Source organism: Cervus elaphus, chromosome 24 (genome assembly GCF_910594005.1).
Source record: "Cervus elaphus chromosome 24, mCerEla1.1, whole genome shotgun sequence".
NCBI lineage: Eukaryota > Metazoa > Chordata > Mammalia > Artiodactyla > Cervidae > Cervus > Cervus elaphus.
In genome coordinates this window covers 71,408,063-71,434,479 of record NC_057838.1, presented here as the reverse complement: position 1 = coordinate 71,434,479, position 26,417 = coordinate 71,408,063, and the positions used below count along the sequence as shown (strand labels likewise).

The 26,417-nt window shown below is 58.2% G+C and overlaps 1 protein-coding gene across 5 annotated transcripts; it reads right to left on the bottom strand.

Annotated features, from left to right (window-relative positions):
* Positions 1–806: 806 nt before the first annotated feature.
* On the bottom strand, positions 807–26,417 carry CFAP100 (cilia and flagella associated protein 100). Of its 5 annotated transcripts, none has more exons than XM_043886948.1 (17): positions 26,332–26,417; positions 25,173–25,281; positions 19,497–19,571; positions 14,985–15,085; positions 12,755–12,941; positions 10,771–10,838; positions 10,536–10,699; positions 10,284–10,364; positions 9,796–9,974; positions 9,577–9,609; positions 9,359–9,485; positions 7,183–7,234; positions 6,958–7,109; positions 3,982–4,117; positions 2,811–3,016; positions 1,933–2,026; positions 807–1,089 (listed from the first exon to the last, which is right to left on the bottom strand). In XM_043886948.1, exons 2-17 carry the CDS (start codon positions 25,258–25,260, stop codon positions 976–978), a joined length of 1,857 nt encoding a protein of 618 aa, XP_043742883.1. In that variant the 5' UTR covers positions 25,261–25,281; positions 26,332–26,417; the 3' UTR covers positions 807–975. The 5 variants fall into 5 exon arrangements, with proteins under 5 accessions (XP_043742883.1, XP_043742882.1, XP_043742884.1 ...); XM_043886947.1 differs by lacking the exon at positions 26,332–26,417 and adding an exon at positions 26,052–26,136; XM_043886949.1 differs by lacking the exon at positions 26,332–26,417 and adding an exon at positions 25,378–25,409.

Sequence of the window (26,417 nt, the reverse complement as noted above, 5' to 3'; positions counted from 1 at the left end):
CCCACACTTCACACCATGGTGGAACTGGGGAGGACACCACACCTCACCCCATGAGGATTTGAAGCTGATCCCACACCTCACCCCAAAGTGGAGTTGGAATGACCCCAAACCTCAGCCCACAGTTGAGCTGGGTGGACCCCACGCCTCACCCCACTGAAGAGCTGGGGCTACCCCACACCTCACCTCACAGTGGAGCTGGGCTGACCCCACACCTCCACTCAGTTCCCACCTACAGACGATCCTCTACATCCCTCAGGCACAAAATGAATGAACTTCACGACTAGTCTCAGAGAGCCTGAGTCTGAGCCCACATCTCACCTCAAGTGTAACAGTGCTTCTTCCCACACTTGAGTTCCTTGGCAACTAGGAGTCATCCTACAGCCCATCAGCGTTGGGTGGAGCTGAAGAAGATCCCAGGGTGTATCTAGGGTGGATCCCACACATCACCTCAGTTTATACTGGAGTTTTTACCCCGTCATCTCAGGTTAACATCTCCCATCTCACCTTGTGCAGAACTGCAATTGATCCCACCCCAGTCACCGCAGGACGTCTGTCTTAGCAGCTGACTGACAGGAAATCCAAATGGGCTCATCCCTTATCATTGTTGCTCAGTCACGAAGTCACGTCTGACTCTTTGGGACCCCATGGACTGTAGCGCACCAGGATTCCCTGTCCTCCATTATCTCTCAGAGTTTGCTCAAACTCAAGTCCATTCAGTCGGTGATGCCATCTAACCATCTCTTCCTCTATCCCTTATCATTTCCTGGTTTAAGTGACAAATGAGAGGAGACTGACAATTTGTTACTGTGTCTGCCTCCTGAGACAGGCCTGGAGGTACCCAAGCGACACAGCTTTTATTTCAGGTGAGTCTGAAGGCACAGCGTGGGGGGTGAGGGGCCCGTGCTGGGGTGCAGGCTCTGCCTCTGCTCCCCACGCCGCGGTCTGCTTCTGCTCAGCCAGCAGGAGGCCCGCGCGCTACGTGAAGAAAAACAGCTGCTCCTCCCTGTCCTTGTCCATCAGCTCGTGCTTGGACTGCTCCTTGGTCTTCAGGGCGGGTGGCCGCGATCGGCACACTAGCCTCCTGCCCCGCTGCGGGGAGCAGATGCCATGAGCCTGCACCTCAGCCTCACTGCACCCGGGTGGAGTCCTGGACACCTGCCCTGAGTGCACGGGAGCCCCCGGCCCAGGCCCAGCACAGCCTCTCCGGTGGCTGAGGTCATGTGTGGTCTGCGGGCGGGCCAGGGCCTCCGAGAGGGCTGGGGTAGGGAAATCTATTTGGCCTGCATGCCAGGGTGCTGGCCCTGGGTGAGTGGGGGTGGGGGAGGAAGGAGGCACCTGGAAACTCGGGAGACGCCAGGCTAAAGGGACATCTCTCTGGCCATGAGGATCAGGAGAGACCCTGCAGGGTCCACATTGGTCCTTGGGCCAGGGTCAGGATCAGGACTCTTTAGGGACCACAAGTCCATCAGGCCAGTGGCTACTCTGACCCGTACGCTATGGGTAGGGGACGCAGTGGCTGGGGGACCTTGGCCTGGGGTCTGACTGGAATGTAGGTGGGATCCCAGGGGGGCGTTGAGCTGTGGGCACCAGTGCTCCTAGGGAGGGTTGGGAGGGTGCCCCGAAGAAGTAGGTCCTCAGGGGCGGGGGGGGGGGGGGCAGGCCTGAGAATGGGGGCCCTGGCTCCACCCTGACATTGCTCTGGTGACCCGTCTCCCCCAGGACCTCAGCAAGTGTGTCTACAAAAGTGGGCGAGGCCTGGCGGGTCTACAGCCAGGAGCCCTCCCAGCCACGCCCCCTCGATGCCGCCACGCCTTCTGGGGCCACGCCCCTAAGGACTGCCACGCCTCCTCGGGACTGCCACACCTTCTTGGACTGCCACGCCCCTCAGGGCCGCCACGCCCCCGGGCCACACCTCCTTGGGGCCTCGCTTACCTTCTTCTTGACCTCGGCCTGGGCCCGCGCCTGTGCACGCAGCAGTCGCTCCTCCTGCAGCTGTTTCTGCAGCTTCGCCTTCTCTTCCCGGAGTCTGGGTGCAGAGGGTCGAGGTTAACAACCAGAGGCCCGGAGAATGCCACCAGCTCCTCCCCACGCAGCCTCAGGCCTCGACGCCGCTCCATCCCACCTCCCTGCTGGGTCAGGGCCTGGCTCTGGCGCTGGTTGCTTGGGAGGGCCTGACTCGGGGCTCATCTCCCCCCGGAGGCCCAGGTTCCTAGCTTCCCCTCCTTGGTCACTGATGTATCTCCACCCTGGAAAGCCCAGGCCCCAGCAAGGTCAGTAGTCCCAAGTCCTCCTGTCTGTACTTGAGGCCACCAAACCTTTGTCCACTGCCTGCCTGAGCAGGGTCTGGGGACCCAGGGGGAGAGCCCTTGTGTGTGGGAAAGACATGGCTGATCACAGATGGCCGTGCCTCAGGACTCTGCTGGGACCGAATGACCCAGGTGACCAGGAACTGGCCTGCACCCCACCGGGCCCATGGGGCACACCCTTTGCTGATTCCCCTTCAGCAGCTCTCAGGCTGGCCGTTTCCTCCCTGGGCTCGGGCAGTACAGCTCTTTGCCGGGAAAGTGCCTCTCGCTGTCCCTTCTCCCTGGCGGCGGGGTGCGGGAGTGGGGGGGGTCGCCCATCACTTTGCTCCCAAGGTCCCTAACGCCACCACGTGCCTCTCCCAGTGGAGGGAACTTCCCACTGGGCTGAGCCTGTGGCCCCATCTGAACCCCAGACGCCCCCTCCCAGTGGGGAGCCCCGGGATGTGTCCCTGTCCTCAGGGCCAGCCCAGAGCTGGCAGGGGTGTGCAGGACCTCCCCACGCACCGGAGGCGCCTCTCCTTCTCCTTGGCTTTCTCGGCCTGTTCGATGCGGGCCGGGGGCACGCGCTCCAGGTTCTCAAGCAGCTCGTCCAGCTGGTGCTCGATGGTGGCCAGCATCTGCACGGTGCCCAGGCTGGACTCCTGCTGGCCACCCACGCAGTGCCGGTAGACATCCAGCACCTTGCAGTTCAGACTCTCCAGCAGCTTGTCCTGTGAGGCGGGCAGGCCTCCCTCCAGCAGAGCCGTGCGGGCCCAGGCTGCCCCCACGCCTCAGCTGGCTGACCTCCCAGGGCTCTGCCAAGCTGGCAGGGGATGCTCGGGAAGTCAGGGGGCACAGAGCTAGACACTCGGGCTTCTCTTGGGCAGAGGGCCGTGCCCTGGGCCTCTGTGGTCAGCCAGATCCTGAGTCCCAGCACCTGCTGGGGCTCCTGCCTGGACCCAGGGTGCCCACTGAGGCCCCGTGACCTACTCTGCCCCTGCGCTGACCTCAGCTCCCCCCAGGACCACGTTCTGTGACCTGCTTTCTGTAGTGCTGGGCTAGACGACCTCCCCTCTCTCAGCCTGTTCTGATGTTCAGAAGACATGACAACCCTATCCCCTGGGGTGGCCAAGAGGGTGGGGGGAGGGGCAGGGGGCAGAGGGCACGGCTGGCGCCCGGTAGCCTGGGGGTAGATGCCCAGCCCGCTCTTGGGGCTCCGGGTACTTGGTCCAGTGCCCGGCAGCAGGAGACTCTCAACAGCAATCAAATGAACTAGGAAGCTGGGTGCAGGCCCCGGACCCGTGGGCTCTGCTGAGTCCTCTCACCCTCCCGGCCTGGCTGGGGACGTGCCTGCCTGCCTCCCTGAAGGGTCACTTCTGGACACACTGAGGGTTTAAGAAGAAGATGAGTTCACGGAAGGAAGGAGGGAGAGAGGAGGGGTGTTGGGGAGCTGCCCATTCACGGGGCGTGAACATATGGCTGGCTCTGATTTGGGGCCAAGGGCCTTGTCCAGCGGTGCCCATGGATCAAGCCCAGAGCCTGGCGAGTGGCAAGGACCATGGCAGCCCTGGAGAACCACGTGCCTCCGGGCTGGCTCTCCCGCGGTCTGGGCCCCTCTGGCAGGGATGACTCCACCCTCCACTGGGGCTATGGCCATGTGCCCCATCGCTGCCATCTGCCCATCTGGGGGCCCTACCTCCTGATCACCCTTGAACTCGCCAAAATGGAAGACGCGGGCTTTGAGCTCCAGCTCCGCAGCCGTCTCCTCCTCCTTGGCGATGGACATCCTCAGCGTGGTGATCCACTGCTTCAGCTGGTTCACCTCCCGGTCCCTGAGGGACACCGGCACCTCTGAGCCTGCTGGCCCTGCCGCACGCTGAGGGCCAAGAGCCCCAGCCTCAGAGGCCCTGGTGAGATGCAGGGGAAATCTAACATCTTTAACAATCCACGCTAAAGAAAAAAAAAGGGGAAAACCAAAACCTGCCATATTGAGGTATATAATTCACCATAAATGTCCAATTTTTTTCATGACCATCATAATCTAATTTCAGGACAGTGTCATTAACTGGAGAGAAGTCACTCTCGCCCGCCCCCTCCGCTCGTCTCTCCTGGACATAAGCACGGAGCCACGTGACGTCTGTCCCGTTGTGTCTGGCTCTTCCACTCAGCACTGTGTTTTCAGGCCTGTCTGTCCTGAAACGTGTCTGGTCAGAGCCTCGTTTCTTCTTACAACCCACCGTGGGGAGACCAGGCTTTGCCAGAGTCATTCTTCAGTGGACATCAGGCAGTTTCTGCCTTTAATCTCTTGGGAACAATGCTGCTGTGGACATTCACTGGACAGGGTTTTGCGAGCCCAAGTTTTTAATCCTCTTAGGGGCTTCCCTGGTGGCTCAGCTGGTAAAGAATCCACCTGCGATGCAGGAGACCTGGGTTCGATCCCTGGGTTGGGAAGATCCCCTGGAGAAGGGACAGACTACCCACTCCAGTATTCTGGCCTAGAGAATTCCATGGACTGTATAGTCTACAGGGTTGCAAGAGTTGGACACGAGTGAGCGACTTTCACTTTCACTAGGAATAGGATTGCAACAATCACCTTTTATATGAAACATATTAAATTTTTCTTAAGTCTTTCGTGTTCATGGCAGACATGCATTGTCTGCTGGGGTTTCTGGAGCAGGAACCCTGGCTCTTACAGTTGGCATGGGTCTGGCCAGTGTGGGCAGCGGCATGCCAGTCCTGACCAGAGTGAGCAGGACATTGGTCACTCAGCCAGCTGTGCCTGTGGGGTCTAGAGGTCCCCCTTTCCCTATGGTGGTTCTGAGGCTCCACCCAGGTAAACAGAGCTACCGACATTTTCCTGTGTTTAGGCAGAGTGCCACGGGAGCTGCTCCTTTGCCCTCTGTCACGAGCACGGGTGCCGGGTGCAGGCCTCCGCCCCCTGGCAGCCCTCCAGGCTGCAGCCCCATGGCTGTGGGGCTGAGGCTGGGAGCCTGAGTGTGAGGGGGGCGGAGCTGGTCTGGCCAGCCCTCCCAGGCTTTCAGAGGCAGGTAGCCAGGGGGGCCACCTGCAGCTCACACACACCCTCCCTCTGGGCCTGGGCCCTTATGGGGGGCAAGCAGGTCACCCAGGATAAGAACAGAGGCCGGACCTCCCCTCAATGCTGAGTGCCCACTGCAGAGTCAGCAGTACATCTCCTAGCAGTGCATGACTGCCAGGAATCCAGCTTGTTCCTTAGAGCTTCCTCTACGTCCAGTGCCTGGACACGAGAGTGACCCTGCAGCCAGCACCCCTTTTACATGGACCAGATTGGGGGGCAGGTAATTTTGTTCTTCTATTTCTTTCCCAGGTATTTGGGATAAAATGATGCCTTTTCCACACTGTGTGTGTGCTCAGTCACATCCGACTCTATGCGACCCCATGGACTGGAGCCTTCAAGGCTGCTCTGTCCATGGGACTCTCCAGGCGAGAATACTGGAGTGGGTACCTGTTCCCTTCTCCAGGGGGTCTCCCCGACTCAGAGATCGAAACCGAGTCTGTAGTATCTCCTGCACTGGCAGGAAACACAATCTTTCCTGAGAGCTCATGTTTTGGCATTATTCTGGAGACTCTTGGTAGGAAATTATCCAAGGCAGGATGTCAGTCAACAGGACGTGAGCACACACACAGTCAAAGCTGTGGGCTGGCTCCATCAGGGCCTTTGCACATGCTTCCCTCTTCCCCCAAGATTCCCTGTGGTGTCCCATCACTCAGGAAGTCCGTGGCTGAAAGGACACCTTCCCCTGGGAGCCTCCCCTACCCTCTCCCATCTGCCGCCAACCTCCACTTCAACCTCCTCCTCACAGGACTCTTTACTTTAGTCCTAGCACAGGGCAAATCTGCGCACATCTAAGTTGGCTCCCCTGGGCTGCCAGCTCATGGGGCAGGGCTTACCGTATTCATGAAGGGCCCAGACCCCGGCCTGATTCAGAATGGGTGCTTACTCAAGGTTCGGGAGTAAAGAGGTGATCCCCTGCTCCCAGCTGGCCTCACCTGGAGCCGGACCCTGCCCAAACGGGCTCTGCAGGGATTGGTGTCAGCAATAAAACTGACGCCTCTTTCTGTTCTAGAAAACTTACTCTGAGCCAATGCTGGGCAGAAAACACTACATGATGAAGGCTGGAGAGTCAAGTAGCTCGGGTCATATTACTAATTTAAATAACAAATAACAACGCTCGTCATCATAATCATCAGTAAAGTGAATGTGCGTGTGCCCAGTCACTTCAGACATGTCGGCCTCTGCGACCCCGTGGACTGCAGCCCACCAGGCTCCTCCGTCCATGGGGATCTCCAGGTAAGAATACTGGAGTGGGTTGCCATTTCCTCCTCCAGGGGATCTTCCTGACCCAGGGATGGAACCCACAGTTCCTGCATTGCAGGCAGATTCTTTGCTGCTGAGCCAGTAAAATAATCATTACAAAACCACCTTGGGGGGTGTCTGTGAAGATGCCCCCTTCCGGCTGCAGGCTGCTCCAGGGTGGGGAGAGGTCAGCCCCTCAGGGCTCCACCTGCCTGGCCCACTCTGAATCTCAGCTCCTGGCCCAAGAGGACACAGCCTCTCCCCAGAGCCGCAGGGCCAGCACCACGGACAGGGCAGGATGGGCTGCCCAGCAGCAGACCCCTCCCTGAGACCTACATGCGGGTCTGGGTGTTCTTCAGGGTGAAGCTCAGCTCCTCCAGGGCCTCCTCCATCTCCTGGGTGTTCTGGACCAGGGACAGGTTCTGCTCCTCCAGCTTCGTGAAGACGTCGAGGAGCTGCTGCGGATCCGTGAAGTATAGCTCCAGCTCCTGTGAGCAGAGCCGGGTGAGGCCCGCGGACAGTGGGCCTGGCTCTGCAGCCCTGCCAGCAGGAGGCACTCACCTCCCCATCATCACTGTCGAGGTCATCCTGCACAGGGAGGGTGGAGCTGGACCTGCAGGGACATGGGGTCGGGGCCTGGGGCACCTCCCCAACCAGCCCTCGTCCCATCCTCTGTCCCCCAGGCAGCCGAGGCTGTGGCTCCAGCCTCCTCTCGGCCCCCAGCGGTCACACGGTGCCCGGTCAGTCCCTCTCACTCTAGTTAGAATAAAGCGCGGTTCCCACCTCGAGGCTGCCAGCCCCAGCAGCTCCTTGCTGCGATCCAGGAGCCAACCCGACCTCAGACCCATGGCTCCCGCTTCCAGGCCCCTCCCTGGTCCCCACTCTCTCCCTCACACCTGGGCCTTCCCTGCCCTGCTCCCTCCTTAGCACAGGTCATCGCTGGCCACTCTCACAGCTGCTGTGACACTCAGGCCACATGTCAGGGACCTTGCTGGACATCACAGCCCAGCGGCCACAGGGAGGGCTGTGAGGGCTGCAAGCACTGGGGGAACCTGGCCGACCTCAGTCCAGCTTCCGTCACCCCTCCCAGCCTGTAGCTTGTGCAGACATGCAGGCTCTGCCGTCCCCTGAGCTGGTGAGGCCGGCTTGCAGCTGCAGGAGGCTGGGCCGAGACCTCAGAGACTCCAGCCCAGCCTTCCTGAAGTGCAGAGCTGGCATTACAGGGCCCTGCCGACAGCTAGCACGCTCGCCAGGCCTGTGCCTCAAACCTGTATGCACACTGATTTTATTGTGTAGTCACTGAGTCGTGTCTGACTCTTTGCAACCCCGTGGACTACAGCCCACCAGGCTCCTCTGTCCATGGGATTTCTCAGGCAAGAATACTGTAGCGGATTGTCATTTCCTCCTCCAGGGGATCTTCCCAAACCAGGAACTGAACCTGCATCTCCTGCATCAGCAGGCAGATTTACCATCTGAGCCACCAGGGAAGCCGCATGCACACAGATGCCATTGAATCGGCACAGGAGAAACCTGCCGCTCAGAAAGCCAGTCACCTGCCCAAGGGCACTCTTGGCCTGGAAGGTGCCCTTCTGAGACTCTTCCTTCCAAGAGGACATAGCCTGGGGCCGGGCTGGACTTTAGCTCCAACTCGCCCTCCTGGCCAAGTGCCTTGTACAGCCTGTGACCTGCCCAAATGTGCAGAGTGGCCGTGATCACAGGGCTGGCAGGCGGAGGTCCCAGACCTCTGCTCCCAGGGACCTCCCCTGCTGCCGGGAGCTCCAAGGCTGAGGGCACCTCGCCAGAGGAGGCACGCACATCCGACCCCGGAGCTGGAGACCACAGCCCGGCCCGGAGGGGTTACAGGACCAGAGCTAACCTCTACACGTGCCTGGCCTGTGCGCTTGAAATCAGAGAAAAAGGTACAAGATCCAAGTCTGATCGTGTCAGCGCCCTGCTGAAACTTTCCGGCCTATGCAGCCCCGGACCCCAGGGCGGGGACTCGAGGCAGAGCCAGGGTGCAGCCCTGCCTGGCTGCCAGGCGCCCCTGCCCCTCCGCACCTCGTGGGCAGCCCGCCCGGAGAGGCTGGGGTGCACAGTGATGGCGCTGGAGGAGCAGGGGGCCCCAGAGGTGGCAGTGGAGCAGGCCTGTCCTGTGGTCAGTCATCACGGCATGTGGGGGGGAGGGCGGGATGTCAGGGAATCACAGGAAGACATTCAGGACAGGTCCCAGGGTGGCTCGGTGGTCCCTGAGGGAGTGTTGCAGGGGCTACGGGGTGAGTCACCTGGGCTGGATCTGGTCCAGCCGTGTTTTCCATAAGACTTGAAAATAACTGTCACAATTAAAGTTTGGGAAATTCTATATGAAAATCCAGACTTCCTGCTTCCCTTTCATGGCGCAGGGGCTCTGCCAGCCCCTGGCCAGCATGCTGGGCTCTGAAGTTCGCGGCAGGAGGGTCCTCTCCCAAGCACCCCCCGCTGCCTCCTCCGTGCACCTGTGACTGTCCCACCAGCACCCACGTGGGCCACCCCAAGCTCAAGTTCACCAAATGACACAAACGTAAGTGTCTGCTCAGGAAACACCTTGATTCTCAGGCTTACGTTGAACTCTAGACCCTCCAGGCTGGACACGGCCCTTCCTCAGCCTCACCCCTGTTCCAGGCACCCCGAGTTGGCGCTGCTGGGGGCCGCCACCCAGCAGGCCAGTCTCCTCCATCACCCCCTCCCCACGCCCACTCACCTTTCGGATTCCACCCCGCTGGACACGCTGGGCAGGGTGCCCTGCTGCTGGCTGACAGTGGCGGACAGTGCCTGGCGCAGCCGCATCACTTGCAGGAGCTTGGCGGGCTTCCTCGGGCTCTGCCCCTCTGGGGGAAGCAGAGGGGGGCTGTCCACCTGCCCACCCCCCCCCCCCCCGAGCTCAGAGCAGGGCCCCTCCAGCCGGGGGCTGCCACATACCTCTGGAGCTCAGCTTGCCCTTGGTCTCCGATCCTGTGGGAAGCCAGGAGAGGCTCAGGGTCCCGGGCACTCGCCTGGGGTCTCCCCAAGCGGTAGGACTGCTCGGAGAGCTGGCCAACCTCCCAGAGTGTGTGGGCTGAGCGGTGGGGGTTGGGGGTGGCTCTGGGGGATGGGGAGGCCTGGCCAGGGGACACGGGTGAACCCACCCCTCCCTGCTACCTCTGTCCCCCACAGAGAGCAGCAGGCTCTCCTTGAAGGCCTCCACCACCTCCTTGGCCTGTTTAAGAGCCAAGCGCTTCTTCTCCTGCTCCTCCAGCCACTCCTTGGGTGACAGCTTGTATAGGAAGTCCTTGTAGACCTTGTACTGTTGCAGCATGTCCTCAAATTTGGAGATTTCGCTGCACCCAGGAGGGAACGGGCAAGGTCAGGCTCCATCCCTGGGTCCCTTGGAGGGGAGGCGACCCGGACCCTGTGCGCGGGCGAGAGGGCCGGCCTGCGGGACAGGACAGCTCAGTCCCCCAGTCCCCGCCACTCCTGGGGCAGAGGGACCTTGGGGTGAGCCCTTCCCCGTGTCCCGGCCTCGGTCACCCGCAGGGCCGGGGCTCCCGGACAGGATCAGGTGCAGAGCTGTGTGCCATGAGGAGCTCCCTGGGCTCTGGGAGACACGCTGGTGGGCACAGCGGAGCCAGTGCGCCCCCTGAACTCACCTCTTGATGTTCATGATCTGGGTGGTCAGCTCACGAATCTCCAGGATCTTCTCCATCTTGGCTTTGGACTCCTTGTCAGCTCTGGGGGAGGGGGGCGGAGAGGAGGGGGCTCAGGGGAGCATCCACACTGCCTTCAGTCAGGGCTGCAGGTGGGGGAGCTGACAAGCAGGGGCCTGAGCTGAGGGCAGGGGTCTGTCCATGGCCGCTGCAGGCGGGCTGGGGGAGTGGTGGGCGTGCAGGCCTGGGGCTCACGTTCTCAACGCCTGCACAGAGCTGCGGTCATTCTCCCTGAGGAACTCGTCGAACAGGGCCGCGTCCTTCTCTAGGAACTTCTCCGCCCGCTCCAGCTCGGCTTCCTCCTGGGCCGCCAGCCTCTCCAGCCGCTGGATCTCACTCCGCTTCATGTCCAGGGCGTACTGAGGGAGGGTGCAGCATCATGCAGGCCCCACAGGGATGGGGCGCAGGGCCCACGGGGCAGCCAGCCTACCTGGATGAGAAACATCTGCCGGTTCTGGTCCACGTAGCTGTTGATGTCGTTGGGCTCCAGCTTCTTTTCTGCAGGGAGAGGCATGAGGCATCTGGGGGCGGGCGGGCAGTGGGAGCGACCCTCTCAGGCAGTGGCCAGGGACCCAGAGTCAGGCGGTGCGCTACGCCCACCCTGAGGCCCGGGTCATGACAGGGACCACGACGGAGCAAGCTCTGCCTCCAGGCTGTGCAGATACAGAGCAGTCTCCATGGCTGGAGTCTGGCCAGGTAGGAAGTCCTTCCTTGGGTCTGACTTGAGTCTCTCTTGCTTGTAGCACCCTTCTCCCTAGAATGAGGCTCTGGACACCCCACCCCGGAAGTTTCACCTGGCTGGATGTCATGATGAAATGTCTATTGGCCAGGACAGTAACAGGATGGGGTGGTGAGAGAGAAAACAGGGCATCAAGATCTCTAGCTGGGGCACCCTAAGCCTCCAGCAAGGCTTCCCAGATGGCACTAACGGTAAAGAACCCACCTGCCAAGGCAGGAGATGCAAGAGACACAGGTTTGATCCCTGGGTCGGGAAGATCCCCTGAAGAAGGAAATGGCAACCCACTCCGGTGTTATTGCTGGGAACTCCCATGGACACAGGAGCCTGGTGGGCCACAGTCCACGGGGTCACAAAGAATTGGATGCGACTGACCATCTGAGCTCAAGCAAGCCTCCAGAGGCTAAGTCCGCTCTGGCAGGGTTCCGCCGGGTGGGAGGAAGCTGGGGTGGGCATCAGGGCTGCCTTCTGGAGCACAAGCAGCGAGGCATCGCAGCTGGGGTCAAGGCCCATGGGGCCTCTTTCCCACCCTTTCTGAGAGCACGGGCTGGGGCGCCCCCACTGTGGATGCAACTGTGGGCTCTTGGCCTTGTCCCTCAAACCCGCTCCTTTCCAGAAGGACATGCTATGGTCCAGGAGATCTGTTTTAAGTCGAGACACCTCGCCTGGCCGTCCTGAGCTCCTCAAGGAAGTCAGACATGCTGGGTCCAGTCTTGCCCACTCAGATGCCCCCTGCTGCTCCCAGGTCTTAGCAACAATGGGCGGTGGCGGCAGAGACAAGACACAGGCAGAGCTCCACACTCGACACGTCAAAGATGTTCAAGGCTTCCCACCCGCATCACAAGCCTCGGTGTCGGGGCAGAGGCTAGGGTCTCTCCATGGTCACATTCAGGGCCTCTGTAGCCGAAGGGGTCCAGGACTCTGACCTCAACTGGTTCTTTCAAGCTTACTGGTTTATACTTCATCAGTAGAACACTGATACATATGTTTAGTACTTCAGACTTCCTTGTTTTGTCCCTCAGTCATGTCCGACTCTTTGTGACCCCATGGACTGTAGCCCATCCACCAGGCTCGTCTGTCCATGGGATTCTCCAGGCAAGACTACTGGAGTGGGTTGCCATGCCTTCCTCCAGGGTATCCTTCCAACCCAGGAATCAAACCCAGGTCTCCTGTGTTGCAGGCAGATTCTTTACCATCTGAGCCACCAGGGAAGCCCTTCAGACGTCTTACTGGGTGATGAAAATAACAACAGCTCACACACACAGCTCCCTCTCACTACGTGCAGTGTGTGAAGACGCTGAATCCCAGGACCCACAAGGCTAGTTAGCAGAAGAGGCAGCAGCAGGATAAAGCTGACTTGCCCAGGACAGACAAGCCAAGGGAGATGCCTGTATTTGATACACAGTGAAGCCTGCACTCGCGGTGCAGGTCAGCATTCCGACGGCACCAACGCCAGGCTTTAAAGGCTGCTAGGTTGGCAGTCCATCTGGAACTGACCTTTGGGGCCTGGGAGGCAGAGGTTGGGCATAAGGAAGACCCATTGCCCCCACCACACACACACACCCCGCACCACGGCCCCGCATGGCTCAAGCCCGCTAAAAGCACTGCTCCTACAGGAAGGGCAAAGGTGGGCCTGGGGACCAGGGCTGGGGACCGTGGGGCGGGGGACGGGGCGCACCTCGGGTCATGGCGAGCTTCCAGGCCACCTGCTCGTGGAAGCTGCGCAGCTGCTCAGCTCGCTCTTCCTGATCCTCTGTCTCGTCCTCCAGCTGCAGCTCACGGCGCAGGCTGGTGTGCTTGGCGGACACTTTGGATGAGTAGGTCATCTTCTCGTGCACCCGCAGCTTCTTCTTCTGCTCCCGGTCCTGCGGGAGGCGGGCGGGAGGACAGGGTCAGCGGGAATGGACAGACCGCGCCTGACCCTCCCCGCCGCCTGTCCCGTAGGGGTTGCAGAGTGTCAGGCGGCACACACAGGCAGAGGCGCACACTTGGAGGGGTGTGGGGACCCGTGTGTGTGCTCTGTGCAGGGAGGAAGCGCTCAGGGTGAGGGGCATCTCCCTGCGGAGAACAGGGTGCAGGCAGGCAGGGCACCGGAGGAACTGGAGAACCCTGGTCAGATGCGATTCCAGTCCAGGGGTGCAGGGACATGCTCACTGCCTTGTCTGTCCAAAGGTTACACTTAAATGAGTGTCTTGGGCTGTGATTTCTAAATCTGACAAACCAAGGCTCAGAGAAGCTGGATCCTCAGAGTTTTCAGGTTTGATCAGGAAGCCCACTACTTACTGGGGGTGACCTGGGGCTAGGGGTCACTGGGGATCTGCAGCGCCCCAACCCTTCACTTGGGGGGGATCTCAGGACAGGGTGGGGTGGGCGGCTTTCTTCCCAGTGACCTAGTGTCCACCCCTCCTGCTGCCCAGGCCCTGGGAATGTTGCTGGCTCGAGCCTGCATGTGACTTCCCCCGGTCAAATCCGACATCCCGCTGGTCCTGCCAGTAACAACGCCTGTTCCCCTCCAATGTGTGGTGGGCCCTGATTTGTGCATCCTGGTACAATAAAACTAGGAAAGTGTCACCTGCGAGGATTCCAGTGGGAAAAGGTCTGCAGTTTGAGGGCACTGGGAGGCTCCTCAGTGTGAGGAGGCTGGGGCTGTGCTAGGGGGTGGGGTGTTAAGGGCGGGCAGGGGGCCCTGAAGGAAGGCAGAAGTTCCCTGAGGCCGGTCCAGGCTGGGAGAAGGAAGTCCAGGCTGTGCTGCTGCTGGATGAAGGGGAAGTGTGTTTCGGGCGGGGGTGGGGTGAGTGTGTGCATGTATGGGTGTGTGAGTGTCTCTGTGCGTGAATGTGTGTGCATGTGCATGGGTGTGCATGTATGGGTGTGTGAGTGTGTGCATGAGTGTGCATGAGTGTACACATGTGTGTGAGTGTGTGTGCTCATGTGCGGGGGTATGCACATGTGTCTGTGTGTTTAAGAGTGTGTGAGCGTGACAGTGCATGTGTGCACATGTGTGTGCATGCATGTGCAGGTGCGCTACCTCGAGCACCGCTCAGATTGGCTCAGGGTCTGTCACCCCTCCGTCCAGGCGGGAAGTGGGAGCGTGACTGGCACCCATGGAATCCTGACCAGGTCTGGGGTGGAGCCAGAGGACCTATCCATCCCCGAGTGTCCTCAGTCTTGGTCAGGGTGGCAGAAGGAGCCGCTGCCTGAGGGATCTCAGAGGGTGAGCCCTGAGCTGGGGGGACACAGGCAGCCCCTGAGGGAGCCCGGGACACTGGCCATGCCTGTGCCTCTGACCACGTGTCCCAGAAACATGGCTCATTGGGTGAGTCCCCTCAGCCTGGCAGGGTGAGGTCCGTCATACTGCAGGGCATTGGCGGGGTGGGACTAGCTGGGCACATGGGGGTGAAAGAGACTCTGCTGGCGTGCAGACACAGTGTGTGCTGGGAGACAGGGCTGATCCTGGGACTCCCAAGCGCTGCAGAGATGCAGCTGTGTGTGTGCACATGCAGTGTGTGCACATGTGTGTGTGCGCACATGCAGTGTGTGCACATGTGTGTGTGTGCACATGTGTGTGCACATGTCTGGCTCCCAAGAAGTCCAAGGCTAGAGCATGTGGGGGGTCTCCTAGGGTCTGGGGGTCAGAGAGGGTGTCGGGAGGGGATGGCGTCTATACCAGGTTCCGCAGAAGTTAAGGCACACTGGCTAAGGCTCTGGGACAGACACTCCCTGGGGGTCCCCCTGACAAGAGCCCAGGAACGGCGGTGGTGACACTGGTACGAGAGTAGGATGAGAGACCTGGGGCCAGGTGGAGTCGAGGCGCCTTCACAGGCAGTGTGAGCCGCCGACTGTCCTAGAGCGAGAATGCCAGGGGCCGGCGCTCTGGCCAAGGCGGGCAGGCTCCCCCAGACGCTCACCAGGAGAGACTTGTTCCGCTCCTGTTCTCTGAGCAAGAAGAAGTCCACATCCCCAGATAGGTGGAAAGGATTCACGGGCTGGTCAGGAACAGTCTTGGACGCTGGGGAGAGAGAGGTCCCATTAGAGAACCAGGGGTTATCTGTGCCTCCAGGGTCCCGGCGTCCCCGCCGCCCAGCGAAGGAGCACACACGAAAGCATGCACAAACAGCAGACACTCTCTCGGATCCAGCTGTGCCTGATGTCTGCGCCTGGACTTCCCAGCTCTATAAACTTACCTGCCTGGTTTAGCCTGTTTAGCTTCCGTCCCTGGCATCTGAGAGACCATGTGAACACAGACCTTCCTGTGTCTCAGATATTGCTACATTCCTGGCCCTCTGTCCTCGCGTTTAGTCTCAGGAACCTCAAGGCCATAAGGAAGAGAAGTTCCACCTGCCCTTTGTAAGCGATGCAACCAACTGACCCTGGAGTGTGCGGCACCTGCCTGCGGGGGGTGGGAAGGCCAGCAAAGCAGCTTCATCCCTGCAGAAGCCACCGGGAGCAGGGAGGACAGAGTGCTTGGATGCTGGGAGGTTGGGGCTGCCAAGGACCCCAGTCCTGTTGCCCCCTTCCCAGGCATAAGAGAGATGTTCCCACAGCCCAGCTCACCAGATGTCAGAGAAAATGGAACCCAGAGGGCTCCAACCTAACAGCCTAAAAATATAATTGTTTTCCTACTACCCTCGATTTAGAAGAAACAGGGTTCATCATTTTTAAGAAAAATCTTCAAAGTAAAAGGAAAATTGTACATGCTTAGTTGTGTCTGACTCTTTGTGACCCCATGGACTCTGTCCATGGGATTTCCCAGGCAAGAATACGGGAATGGATTGGCTGTTTCCTTCTCCACGAGACCCTCCTGACCTAGGAATCAAATTTGCATCTCTTGCATTAGCAGGCAGATTCTTTACCATTGAGCCACCAGGGAAGCCCAGGAATTATTAAAATAAGGAAACAGACAACAGAGTAGAAAAGTGGGCAGAAGGCAGGTGCTTCATAGCACAGAATCATCAATACCCCGTAAACACAGCTCGTCCCTCTCGCTGGTCACGGGGAACACGGGATGCTAACGCATGCCCAGTGGCCCAGGTAACCCAGAAAGGAAGGGCTAGTGCCCAGGGCTGGAGCAGCGTGAAGTGACCGGAGCCCTCACACCTGGTGGTGGGCTGTGAGCTGGAATAGTCGCTCTGGTAGATGTTCAGTGACAAGTTCTAAAGTTTAACATCCCAGCAGCAGTTCTGGTCCTCCCAGTATGCGTGGGGGAAACAGCCTCAGAAAAGCAGGTGGTGGACGAGGAGGACAATGCAGAGTCCATCTCTCCCCACAAATGCATCAGCGATGCGTTTGTACAATGCACGTGCAAATGGAAGGGTTGTCACAGAGCACCTGCTGAACCAGCCAGGACCTCAGACACCTGAAAGGATCCCACGGCAGGATGACCAGGCAGGATGAAAGAAGGAAGGAAGAGGAGGGGGACAGGACCTGTACTCTGGGGAGGCTGAAGGGAGGGGAGTTCCTGCCACCAGTGAAGCCCTGTCACCGGTGGGGAGATGAGCAAGGACAGAAGGGGAGCTTCAGGGGCTCCGAGGGTGCCCAGCAGATGGCCAGTGGCAAGAAGGCTATGGTTTTTCCAGTAGTCAGTCATGTTATGGATGTGAGAGTTGGACTATAAAGGAATCTGAGCGTGGAAGAATGGATGTTTTTGAACTGTGGTGTTGGATAAGACTCTTGAGGGTCCCTTGAACTACAAGGAGATCCAATCAGTCCATCTTAAAGGAAATTAGTCCTGAATATTTATTGGAAGGATTGATGCTGAAGCTGAAACTCCAATACTTTGGCCACCTGATGCGAAGAACTGACTCATTTGAAAAGACCCTAATGCTGGAAAAGATTGAATGTGGGAGGAGAAGGGTATGACAGAGGATGAGATGGTTGGATGGCATTACCGACTTGATGGACATGAGTTTAAGTAAACTCCGGGAGTTGGTGATGGACAGGGAGGACTGGCATGCTGCTGTCCATGGGGTCGCAAAGAGTCGGACACAACTGAGCAACTGAACTGAACTGAACTGAACTGAACTGATGGGGACAGCAGGCCATCGGCCATCCTCGGGAGAAAGGAGGGAAACGTTCTAGACGGCAAACAGGGTGGAGGCTGTACACCGAGTTGTACACATTTATCAAAATGCATCAAACTGTAACCTGGAGGTTTGTCATTGCACTGCATAGGAATGGTACCTCAATGAAGACAGACAGACAAGCCACAATGCATACCTCTGGCCCCTAATGTCATGCTCAGCTCAATGCAAGCATCATGGGTAGAAGAAACTGTCAGGAGAACAGCTGGGATCGGCAATGCGGAGTCAGGCTGAGCCCACCGCTCAAAGGTGGCTCCCAGGGAGGCCGCTGAAAGCACAGAGCCTAGCGGGAAGCGGTCTGTGCACACACAGGCAGACACGGGCCCGCTTAGGCATCCTGGTTAACGCTGAGCCAGAGGAAATGCAGGACCCACAGAAACAGCCTCAGTGACACCACCAGGAAGGGAACAGATGTGTTCACCACAGGGAGGTGCCATAGGATAAGTAATGCTATTTCTCCACCAGTGAAGCACAGAGAAGAAAAGGACAGGGAGGCCACTCTGCTTGGTTAAACAAGACTGAAGGTGCTCAGATCTCAACTGTCTTTGGATGAGAACAAATCTTCTGGGGGAAGACATTCCTGAGACAACTGGGTAAATCTGATGATGGTCTGGTTAACTGCTTCTGGGCGTGTGAGAAAGATCCTGATATTTGAAAAATGCACACTGTAGGAATGAAATAACATCTGGAGTTTATCCTGGCAAAATCTGTAGCAATGTGGATGCAACCAGAGATTATCACACTAAGTGAAGTTGGAATGAAAAAGACAAATACCTTATGATATCACTTAGACGTGGCAGCTCACATATGCCACAAGGACTTCCCTGGTGGTCCAGTGGCTAAGTCTCTGTGCTGCCAATGGAGGGGGCCCGGGTTCGAACCCTGGTCAGGGAACCAGATCCCACATGCCACAACTAAGGGTTCACGTGCTGCCAACTAGAGACCCTGCATGCCACAATGAAGACAAAAGATCTCGTGTGCCCAGCTAAAACCCAGTGCAGCCAAGAAAGGGCGTCCCAGGTGGTACTAGTGGTAAAGAACCCACCTTTCAATGCAGGAGATGTAAGAGATGCAGGTTTGATCCCTGGGTCAGGAAGATCCCCTGGAGGAGGAAATGGTAACCTACTCCAGTACTCTTGCCTGGAGAATCCCATGGACAGAGGAGCCTGGCCGGGCTGCAGTCCCTGGGGTCACAAAGAGTTGGATATGACTGAGTGAGCAACACTTTCACTGTAGAGCCCAGATAGTCAATACCCTGTGATGAACCATAATGGAGAGAACACAAAAGAGAATGTATGTACGTGTATAGCTGAGTCACTGTGCATGCAGCACAACAGTGCAAACCAACTACACTGCAAAAAAACAACAAACTTTGAAACAGTAAAATATTCTGGCAAAGACAAAAAAAGAGAAGAAGGGTAGGTGAAGCAAACGCAAAATTTTGTCTGCTTCCTATCTGGTGATGAGCACACGAGTTCACTGACCTTCAGTCTCGACTAGGCAGGTTTGGATTTTGATAACTAAAAGAAAGAGGAAGTGGGGGTGGGCAGGGTGGACGGGGAAGCCCAACCCCAGGGCGGGAGCTTGGCCAGGGAAGGACAGGCTCAGGAAACATGCTCAGAGCTGCACACCTCTGCAGGAGGGGCAGACTGGCTTGTGGGGCCGGGTTGGGGGTGGGGACAGCCAAGGAATCAGGAGGGAATCCAGGAAGCCAAGGCGTGGAAGACACAGCAGGGCCCAGAGGACAAGGCATGTGCTGCCAGATGCATCCCTTTCTATCTCCTAACAGGTGGCAACCTTGCGGCTCCCTGAAAAGCTGCATTTCTGAGCCTCCCTTGCAGATACTGATGGCCCCACAACAAATGGAGTATGGCAAGAAACGGTTGGGTGGGGCTTCCGGGGAAGATCTTTTCCCAAGGATGGCTGCGTTAGCCCTTCCCTTTCCTCCTTCTCCCTGTCTGGAAGCAGATGTGACGGCTGGAGCTGCCACAGCCATTCTATGACTAGGCAACAAACTTATAGTTGAAAGACCCGAAAGTAAAGATGCTGGAGCAGACAGACTTAGAACCTGGTCACCTGGAAGATTTTGTAGGACTGATTTTGGTAGAGCTCCACAGAGCCCTGGCCTGCCTCCCACACTTCTCATTACTGGAGGAAAAATAAATCCTACTTTGTTGCTTACATTCCTGTTATTTCAGGTTTCAGTAATCCAATTTCTAATGAAAACAGAACCTTTTCTCACTGTCTTTCCCACCAGAAGCTACATCTGAGGCCATCTGGGGCCTGAGGGTGAGCGTTTGCCTCCCACGACAGGACTTGCACTCCCAGGTCCAGAATTACCTTTGCCTTTTTTCGCACGCTTCGTCTTTTCTTCAGTGACTGAAGAACTGTTGTCCGTGGATTCTGGGCCATGCTCTGGGGAGACACAGAAGTGGCAGCCACAGCGCAAGACTCAGCAGCCTGTGACAGCTATGCACGTTGCGTCAGGCCAGGGAGGCTTCGGGGCTCCAGCCCTGGGGTCTCACTGCCGGATGACCCCGAGCTCCCACACCTGGGGTGATTATACTGACTTTGCCAGGAAGTTTTGAGAACTGAGCAAAAAAAGGGCCACAGAAGCTCCAGCACACGTGCCTGAGCCATGAAGGCATCTTGTGACTCCCCTTGGGCACCCCTCCCCTTTGCTCCTAAGGACAGAGCAGGACGGTTTTTCACAGAGGCCACAGGCTCTGAGCCTCTGATGCCTGCCCAGCCAACCTTTCTGCTAGGAGCCTCCTCAGGCCTCCGGGGGCTGCAGTGGAAGACATGGAGACCCCCTCCCTGCCGTTCCCCTGTCAGCTGACACCACGGCACCCTCTGAGGCAGGCAGGCAACAAAGGAAGAGAGCAGGCAGGTGGCTGCTGTCGCCCGCTGGCCACTTGGTCTGTGGAGATGGCCCCGCGTTGGCACTGAACCCCCCCAACGCTGCACAACTCACCATGCATCCCCCAGAGGCCCTACAGGGGCCTGGAGCTCAGCAAAATCGGGGCCTCGAGCGTCCCCAGACCCACGGCCAGGCCCTCCTCCTCCGCTCAGCACCTGTCCTCACCAGACCCCACGGCCCCCCAGGCCCTGACCCCTGAGGCCCACTGTGCGGACTCCGTGTCCCTCTTCGAGGTGCCTTTCTCGCCGCCATGGCACCTGCCCACACGCCCTCCCTTCGTCTGGGTTCTTCCCAGCATCTCCCCCGTGCCACCTGTCCAGGACTGCGGGAGCTCACCCCACCCTGGGCCTGAGTCAGCTTTGAAGCGGTCCCCACAAGACTCGGGAGACACTGCTGCTTCTCAGTTGTCAAGGAAACCGAGACATGGGAGGTGGCGACAGCGAGGCTGGGCCCAACGCCCACCTGCCCCAAACCCCTGGGCACCCTTGCCCTCCAGAAACTCCCATGGCCCAGGTGCCACGAGAGAAAGGCGTGCGTCTGTGCTCCTCGATGGGGCTGCGATGGGGGTTGGGTTTTCTCCAAAAATAAATCTATAAATAAATCTGTAAAAAAGATTTCCTTAAGACTCCGGCTCCAAAGCAAGAGAAGGTGTCCCGTTTCTAAATTCCCGCCAACAGAAGTGGCAGGGAAGTGGCTCCAGCCTGTGTGTGGCCCTTCAGCAATCAGACAGCCCAACTTGGAGGACGACCCTTGCTGTCCACCCTGGTGTTTCCAAGTGCAACTAGTTCTGCTTGTCGCACAAGAGCCCAAAGAACCTGAGAGACAAGGGGCTGCGGGAATCAGGGAGCAGGCAGATCAAGATGACAGTAGGCTAGCACCTCACAATAAACATCTTGTGGGGTCTGGAAAAGACCCTGATGCTGGGAAGGCAGGAGGAGAAGGGGATGACAGAGGATGAGAAGGTTGGATGACATCACTGACTCGATGGACGTGAGTTTGAGCAAACTCTAGAAACTGGTGATGGACAGGGAGGCCTGGTGTGCTGCAGTCCATGGGGTCGCAGAGAGTCAGACACAATTGAGCAAATGAACAACACAATGGGGTCTGGATGCCAGGTTCTTAGATAGATCAGAGATGACAGGAGATGAGGAAGCAACGTGAAAAGGCCATTAATCTTGCAAACATCTCCTAGAATGGCAAGCCTCAGGCAGGGGGATGTCTCCGTTTCTTCCTTGCCATCCACAGGTGGACAGAGTTCTGAACCAAGGCACTTGTTTAACAGTCAGGCAGAGGGGCAGGATTCTCTGAGGCAGGCTATTCCGTATGATAATAGGAAAAGTCACGGAAAGCAAGTCAAAGAAACAGTTCCAACATGGAGTCAGAACTGACTTCTCCTTGCAACACTGGCACCAGCAAGCCACACCAGGAACTCAGGCCGCCCTCCCCATTGCCACTGGACTGGAGGCTGGAGGCTGGTAGCCATGCCACAAAATGCCAGAATCCCCCGGAATCCTCCCGCCTCGGCATTAACTTCTCTCCTGGAAGCTGCAGAGTTCCTGTACGGGGTTCTGACAGCGCCTGCCTGCTGGAGAGTCATTCTGGTGGAGAGACTGACTCCTGGGTCTTCTTGCTTGGTCATCTCCCACGACATCACCCCTTTCCTGGATATCTGTTCTATTCAATGCCATCGTGAATGGAACTGCCCGTTCATTCCCAAGCTGGACTGTGCATGGCTGGAATATGGAAACACAACTCATGTTTGAGTGTTGGTCTTGTGTTCTCCCATGCTGCTACATTCATTTATGAGTGCACAGAGCTTTCTCAGGGATTCTCCACATACAGGATCACGTCATCTGTGAGCACAGTCTTGCTTCTTCCGTCCCCGTCTAAACACTCTATCTGAACTCAGCATGGCGTTGGAAAGCAGTGGCAGAAGGTCCTGACCCTTGGGGAAAGCTTGCAGCCTGACAGAATTTCATTGCAGGTTTTCTGTGTACCGGGTTCTGGAAAAGACAGCAGCCTAAGAGGCAAACAGAGAGCCCCCAGCCCTCAGGCAGCTGACAGTCTACTGGCCGGCGGAGGGGGCCAGGGCTACTAGAAGATAAAGCTGGGGAAAGAGGAGGGGGGGGAAGTGCGGGCGCCCCAGGAAAGCCCTGGATGGTGGGGTGGGGAGGTGGCTCAATGAGTAAGCTCATGGAGGGCCAGGGGGACACTCTGTGCAGAGATTGCCTGGTCTGCCCGAAGACCAGAGAGGAGAGCAGCAGGTCACTCTCCCAAACCCTCCGAGAGCGGGCCTGCCGCTGTGCCCTTGACCTCTGCACTCCAGCACAGTGTCAGGCACAGGGCACACGCACCCACACATGGCCACCAGCCCGGGCTTCGGACAGCCCGATTCTGCAGCTCCCCAGACTAAGACTGAGTCGCTTAAAACCATGTTTCCTAAATCACCAAAGTAAAGAACTGCATCCAGCCCCACCCCTACAGTCAGCAGCGGATGGGGGAAGGGACGCCTACACATGGGGCTGGGGGTCCCCAGCGCGGGGCAGACATGGGGGAGCAACCCCCCCCCCAGCCTGCTAAGGTTAGAGCCTGGCAGTGAGCTTCCTTCACCAGGAATGACCCCTCGCCCCCTCCAGTCTTGCCTTCAGGAGATACCACCATTCACTCAGTGATCACTCCCCCACAATCCATCCCTGGACCCAAGAGGCTCAAGTGGGTTCTGGCCTGGATGCCAGGAGCCCCAGAGACAGAGCGACCAGCCACAGGCCATGTCTCCCAGAAGCAGGGGTCCTGCAGCCCTGCCTGGGGAGCCTGGGTTCCACTCGTGTGGCCAGCCACTCTGCCAGGCCAAGCTCCCCACCGAGGTCCTCTGCCCTCTATGCCAGGGCACGGACTAGCCGTGTCTCGATGGAGCTGTGGCCATCCCCCACCTCCACCCCACTCAAGGTGGGAGGAATGGTGCCCCAGTCACACACTCGTAGACCTGGGCTGTCTCCATCATCCCAGCAGAGCCAAACGGTCCTCCCCACGCCCACAGGGTGCTACATACTGGCCCACAGTGGCCTCTGCCTCTCCCTCCAGCACCTCACCTCATCCCCAGCTCGTGGCCCAGAACACCCTCCCCTCTGAGAATGGAGTGTTTTTTGCTACATCAAGAAACAAGGAGTCACAGTCTAAAGTGCCCCCTGCCCTCCAGGGCACCCAGGAAGGAGAGCAACACCTGTCCCCAGTCCCAGTGGGAAAGGAAGGGCACTGGCCCCAGGAAGTGAAAGGCACATGAAAGGAATGATTTCAGTGAGCCCAGACTCTTGCATCTTCCCACACTTGGAAAAGCACGAAACTCCTTAACCTTAACCAGATAGCCTTAATCCGGGCTATCTGGTTTTCTTTAATTAACAATAATCTTTTGATGTTCAGACTACCTGCTCTTTGTTGCAAAACTTCTATATAACCCCCCTCCTCTCCTCCCCTCCTTGTAGCAGTTTTCTCAATGTTTCTCCCAGGCTTGAAGTCCTACAAATTCACACTGAATAAAACATAACTCAACTTTCGTGTGTGCTCAGTCATGTCTGACTCTTTGCATCCTCATGGACTGTAGCCTGCCAGGCTCCTCTGTCAATGAAACTCCCCAGGCAAGAATATTGGCGTGAGCTGCCATTTCCTACTCCAGGGGATCTTCCGAACTCAGGGATTGAATCCGCATCTCTTGAGTCTCCTGCATTAGCAGGCAGGTTCTCTACCACTAGCACCACCTAGGAAGCCCAAATATCCCCAGGGAATGAAACATAATTCTGAACTTGTAGGTTGTGAATATTTTTTCAGTCAACAGCACCATTATGTTGCATTGTTTTGTGTGAGTGCATGTAGAGTTATTTTATTATCTGTAAACATTTCAAAGCTATCTTTTTTCTGGTAACCCCAGTTCAACCTTTCTTCATTTTTCAGTTTACTCTGGAGCAGAGCGGATGAGAAAGAGGGAGGGGGTGAAGCACACAGCATAACAGGTGCAGCCATGGACAGCAGCCACCAACAGAGACTGGTGGCTGCACACGTGAAGTGCCTTTGCTGGAAGCACTAAAGGTTTACGGGAGCTCGAGGTTTGATAAGGAACAGCCTGCACAGCATCCGGGTTAATGGGGAAGAAGGCCCAGGGAGCGTTTCTGTTGTGTGGCCATTGGTGTGAGAAAAGGACAGGCTGTGCGTGCATTTGTGTGGATGTGTGCAAGGTGGGAGCATGGCGGGTGTCAGGCTTGGAGGGAGAGAGAACGCAGAGGAGCCTCCAAGCAGGTGGAGTTTCACAGGGGGGCTCTCAACACCCCTTGGAATCGGAAGATCAGGACCAGTAAACCAAAGCAGAGGGTGTGTGGCCAGTTCTGCCCCTCAGCCCCGCGGCCACCCCCAGGGCCACTCAGTGGGAGCCCTAGGGAGGAGGTGCGGGCCTCCAGCGCAGGGGCTGGCCAGCAACTGAGGCTGCAGGAAGGCTGAGCAAGCCCCATCTCCGCTGTGGCATCCTCCTTGAGGCCTGTCTTGCGGTGAACTGTGTTCACCCCTCAAATGAATGCTTTTGAAGATCTGAAGTCCTAACGCCCAGCACCATAGCATGCGACCCTGTTTGAAAAGAGAGTGGCTGCAGATGTAACTCTGGTGAGGTCACACTGGGCGAGTGTGCACAGCCTTAATAAGAAGGGGAAATAATGGAACACACACACTTAGAACGTGAGGATGGAGTGAAGGTGATGCTTCTACCAGCCAAACACCACCAGAGGTCGCCAGCAAACCACCAGAAGCCAGGAGGGCACGGGACACAGGGTCCCCTCCCTGCCTCAGAATGGAAGCATCCCTGCCTGGGACTCATGGTCCTGGCAGCTGTGAAACAATAAATTCGGGGTGATGCCCCAGGCTGGGGTGGGGCTTGGCTACAGCAGCCCTAGGGATTACAGCATGGAGTTTCTAGGGAACTTGGCAAAGCCTGTGATTTCCGGTCCGTGGCCTGGCTTAGAATCGCTGTCGCCTTGATTCCACCTTGAACCCGCCGCCCCAGGCCCCCCCAAGGCTGCTTCTGACCCTGCGCAAGCCCTCCCCAGCCCAGCACTTACTGTCGAAAGTTACGCTCTTGGAGACCATAGGAGGCAGGTTCTCTGACATCGGCGCCGAGGAGGAAGCGTGCACTGAGAAACCCGACATCGGCTAGAGAAGACTCCCAACCTGGGGAGAGACAGAATCTGAGCCGGGTGGGGCCAGCCTGCAGCCCGCCCTCCGCCGACGGCTGCTGAGAACAGCCGGCACCTGCCCAGGGCTCACCACGGGGAGGACACCTGCAGCTCCGACCCGCCGCGCCTCCCTCCTCTCCCCCGCCCGAGCCTTGGCCCCTCCCACTCCCGACCAGCACTCAGGCCCGCCCCTCCCCAGAAGCATCTTCCCACCACCCATCCTCTTCCCTTTGACCAGTCTCCAATAACTGATGTATCCCTTTAACAACGGTCGATTGCCTAGCTCCCCTAGAATGTAAGCTCCCCGAGGACCAGGGGAGGCACTGCTTGGTGGCTCATCAAGCGTTCCGCCCCACCGCGGCGCTTTTTTTCACTATTTGCGGAGCTAGTCTGCATTTTGCAGAGGAGGAAACAAAGTAGCAAATTGTCCAAAGTCACACAGTCAGGAAGGCCTGAGGCTCGGACTCCCGCCCAAGATTCCTTGACTCCAAAGCTTGCACCCTTCCAGCTGCATGCCTGTTGCAGCCTCCACGAAAGGAATCGGGGTATTCGGCTTGTAGCAGGACCGGGCCTCCCCACACCCACGTCTGGCCCGTCCGGGCGTGTGGCGAGGGTGCATGGGCCTGGAGGGAAGAGGGGTTGCTAGACGGCTGGCTATGCGATGAGTAAGGAACCGGGAGCCTTGCGACAGGGTCTTGGAGGGGCGCGCGAGATGTCTGCCCGGACCCCGCCCGCGGCTCCCGCCCAGGTCCACAGCGCACCCACCCGCTCCGCACGCCGGCGTTTGCTCCGAAGCCTCTGAGCTGCTGCCCCAGAGCTCCGCGAGCCCAGGCCTTCGGTTTACGTCGCCATGGCAACCATTCTCCCGGTGGGCGGGGCTGTGACGTCACAAAGGCTCCGGCCTCCCGGCTGCGCCCGCGCCTCAGGCAGGCTGAGCTGTAAGAGGACGCGCCCCACCCAGCAAGCGCGGGCTTCCTTCCGGGTCTGCACCCCTGTTGCTATTTCCGTCATTCTCCTGATTGATTTTTTCACGTGCACCACCTACCTGCCTCTTACTGCTGAGTGAACCTGACAGTCTAGAGGGGCGGCTCTGACAATTGTGGTCCCGGGCCGCAGCATCCCACGTGCTGG

What these genes read in the sequence shown, in the direction of transcription:
- CFAP100 (XM_043886948.1), bottom strand. Translation starts at nt 25,260, where the DNA reads ATGTCGGGTTTCTCAGTGCACGCTTCCTCCTCGGCGCCGATGTCAGAG. An exon ending in CAAGAGCGTAACTTTCGACA is followed by an intron (nt 19,572 to 25,172) that starts GTAAGTGCTGGG and finishes GTGTCTCCCCAG; the next exon opens with AGCATGGCCCAGAATCCACG. An exon ending in AGCGGAACAAGTCTCTCCTG is followed by an intron (nt 12,942 to 14,984) that starts GTGAGCGTCTGG and finishes CGCCTCCCGCAG; the next exon opens with GACCGGGAGCAGAAGAAGAA.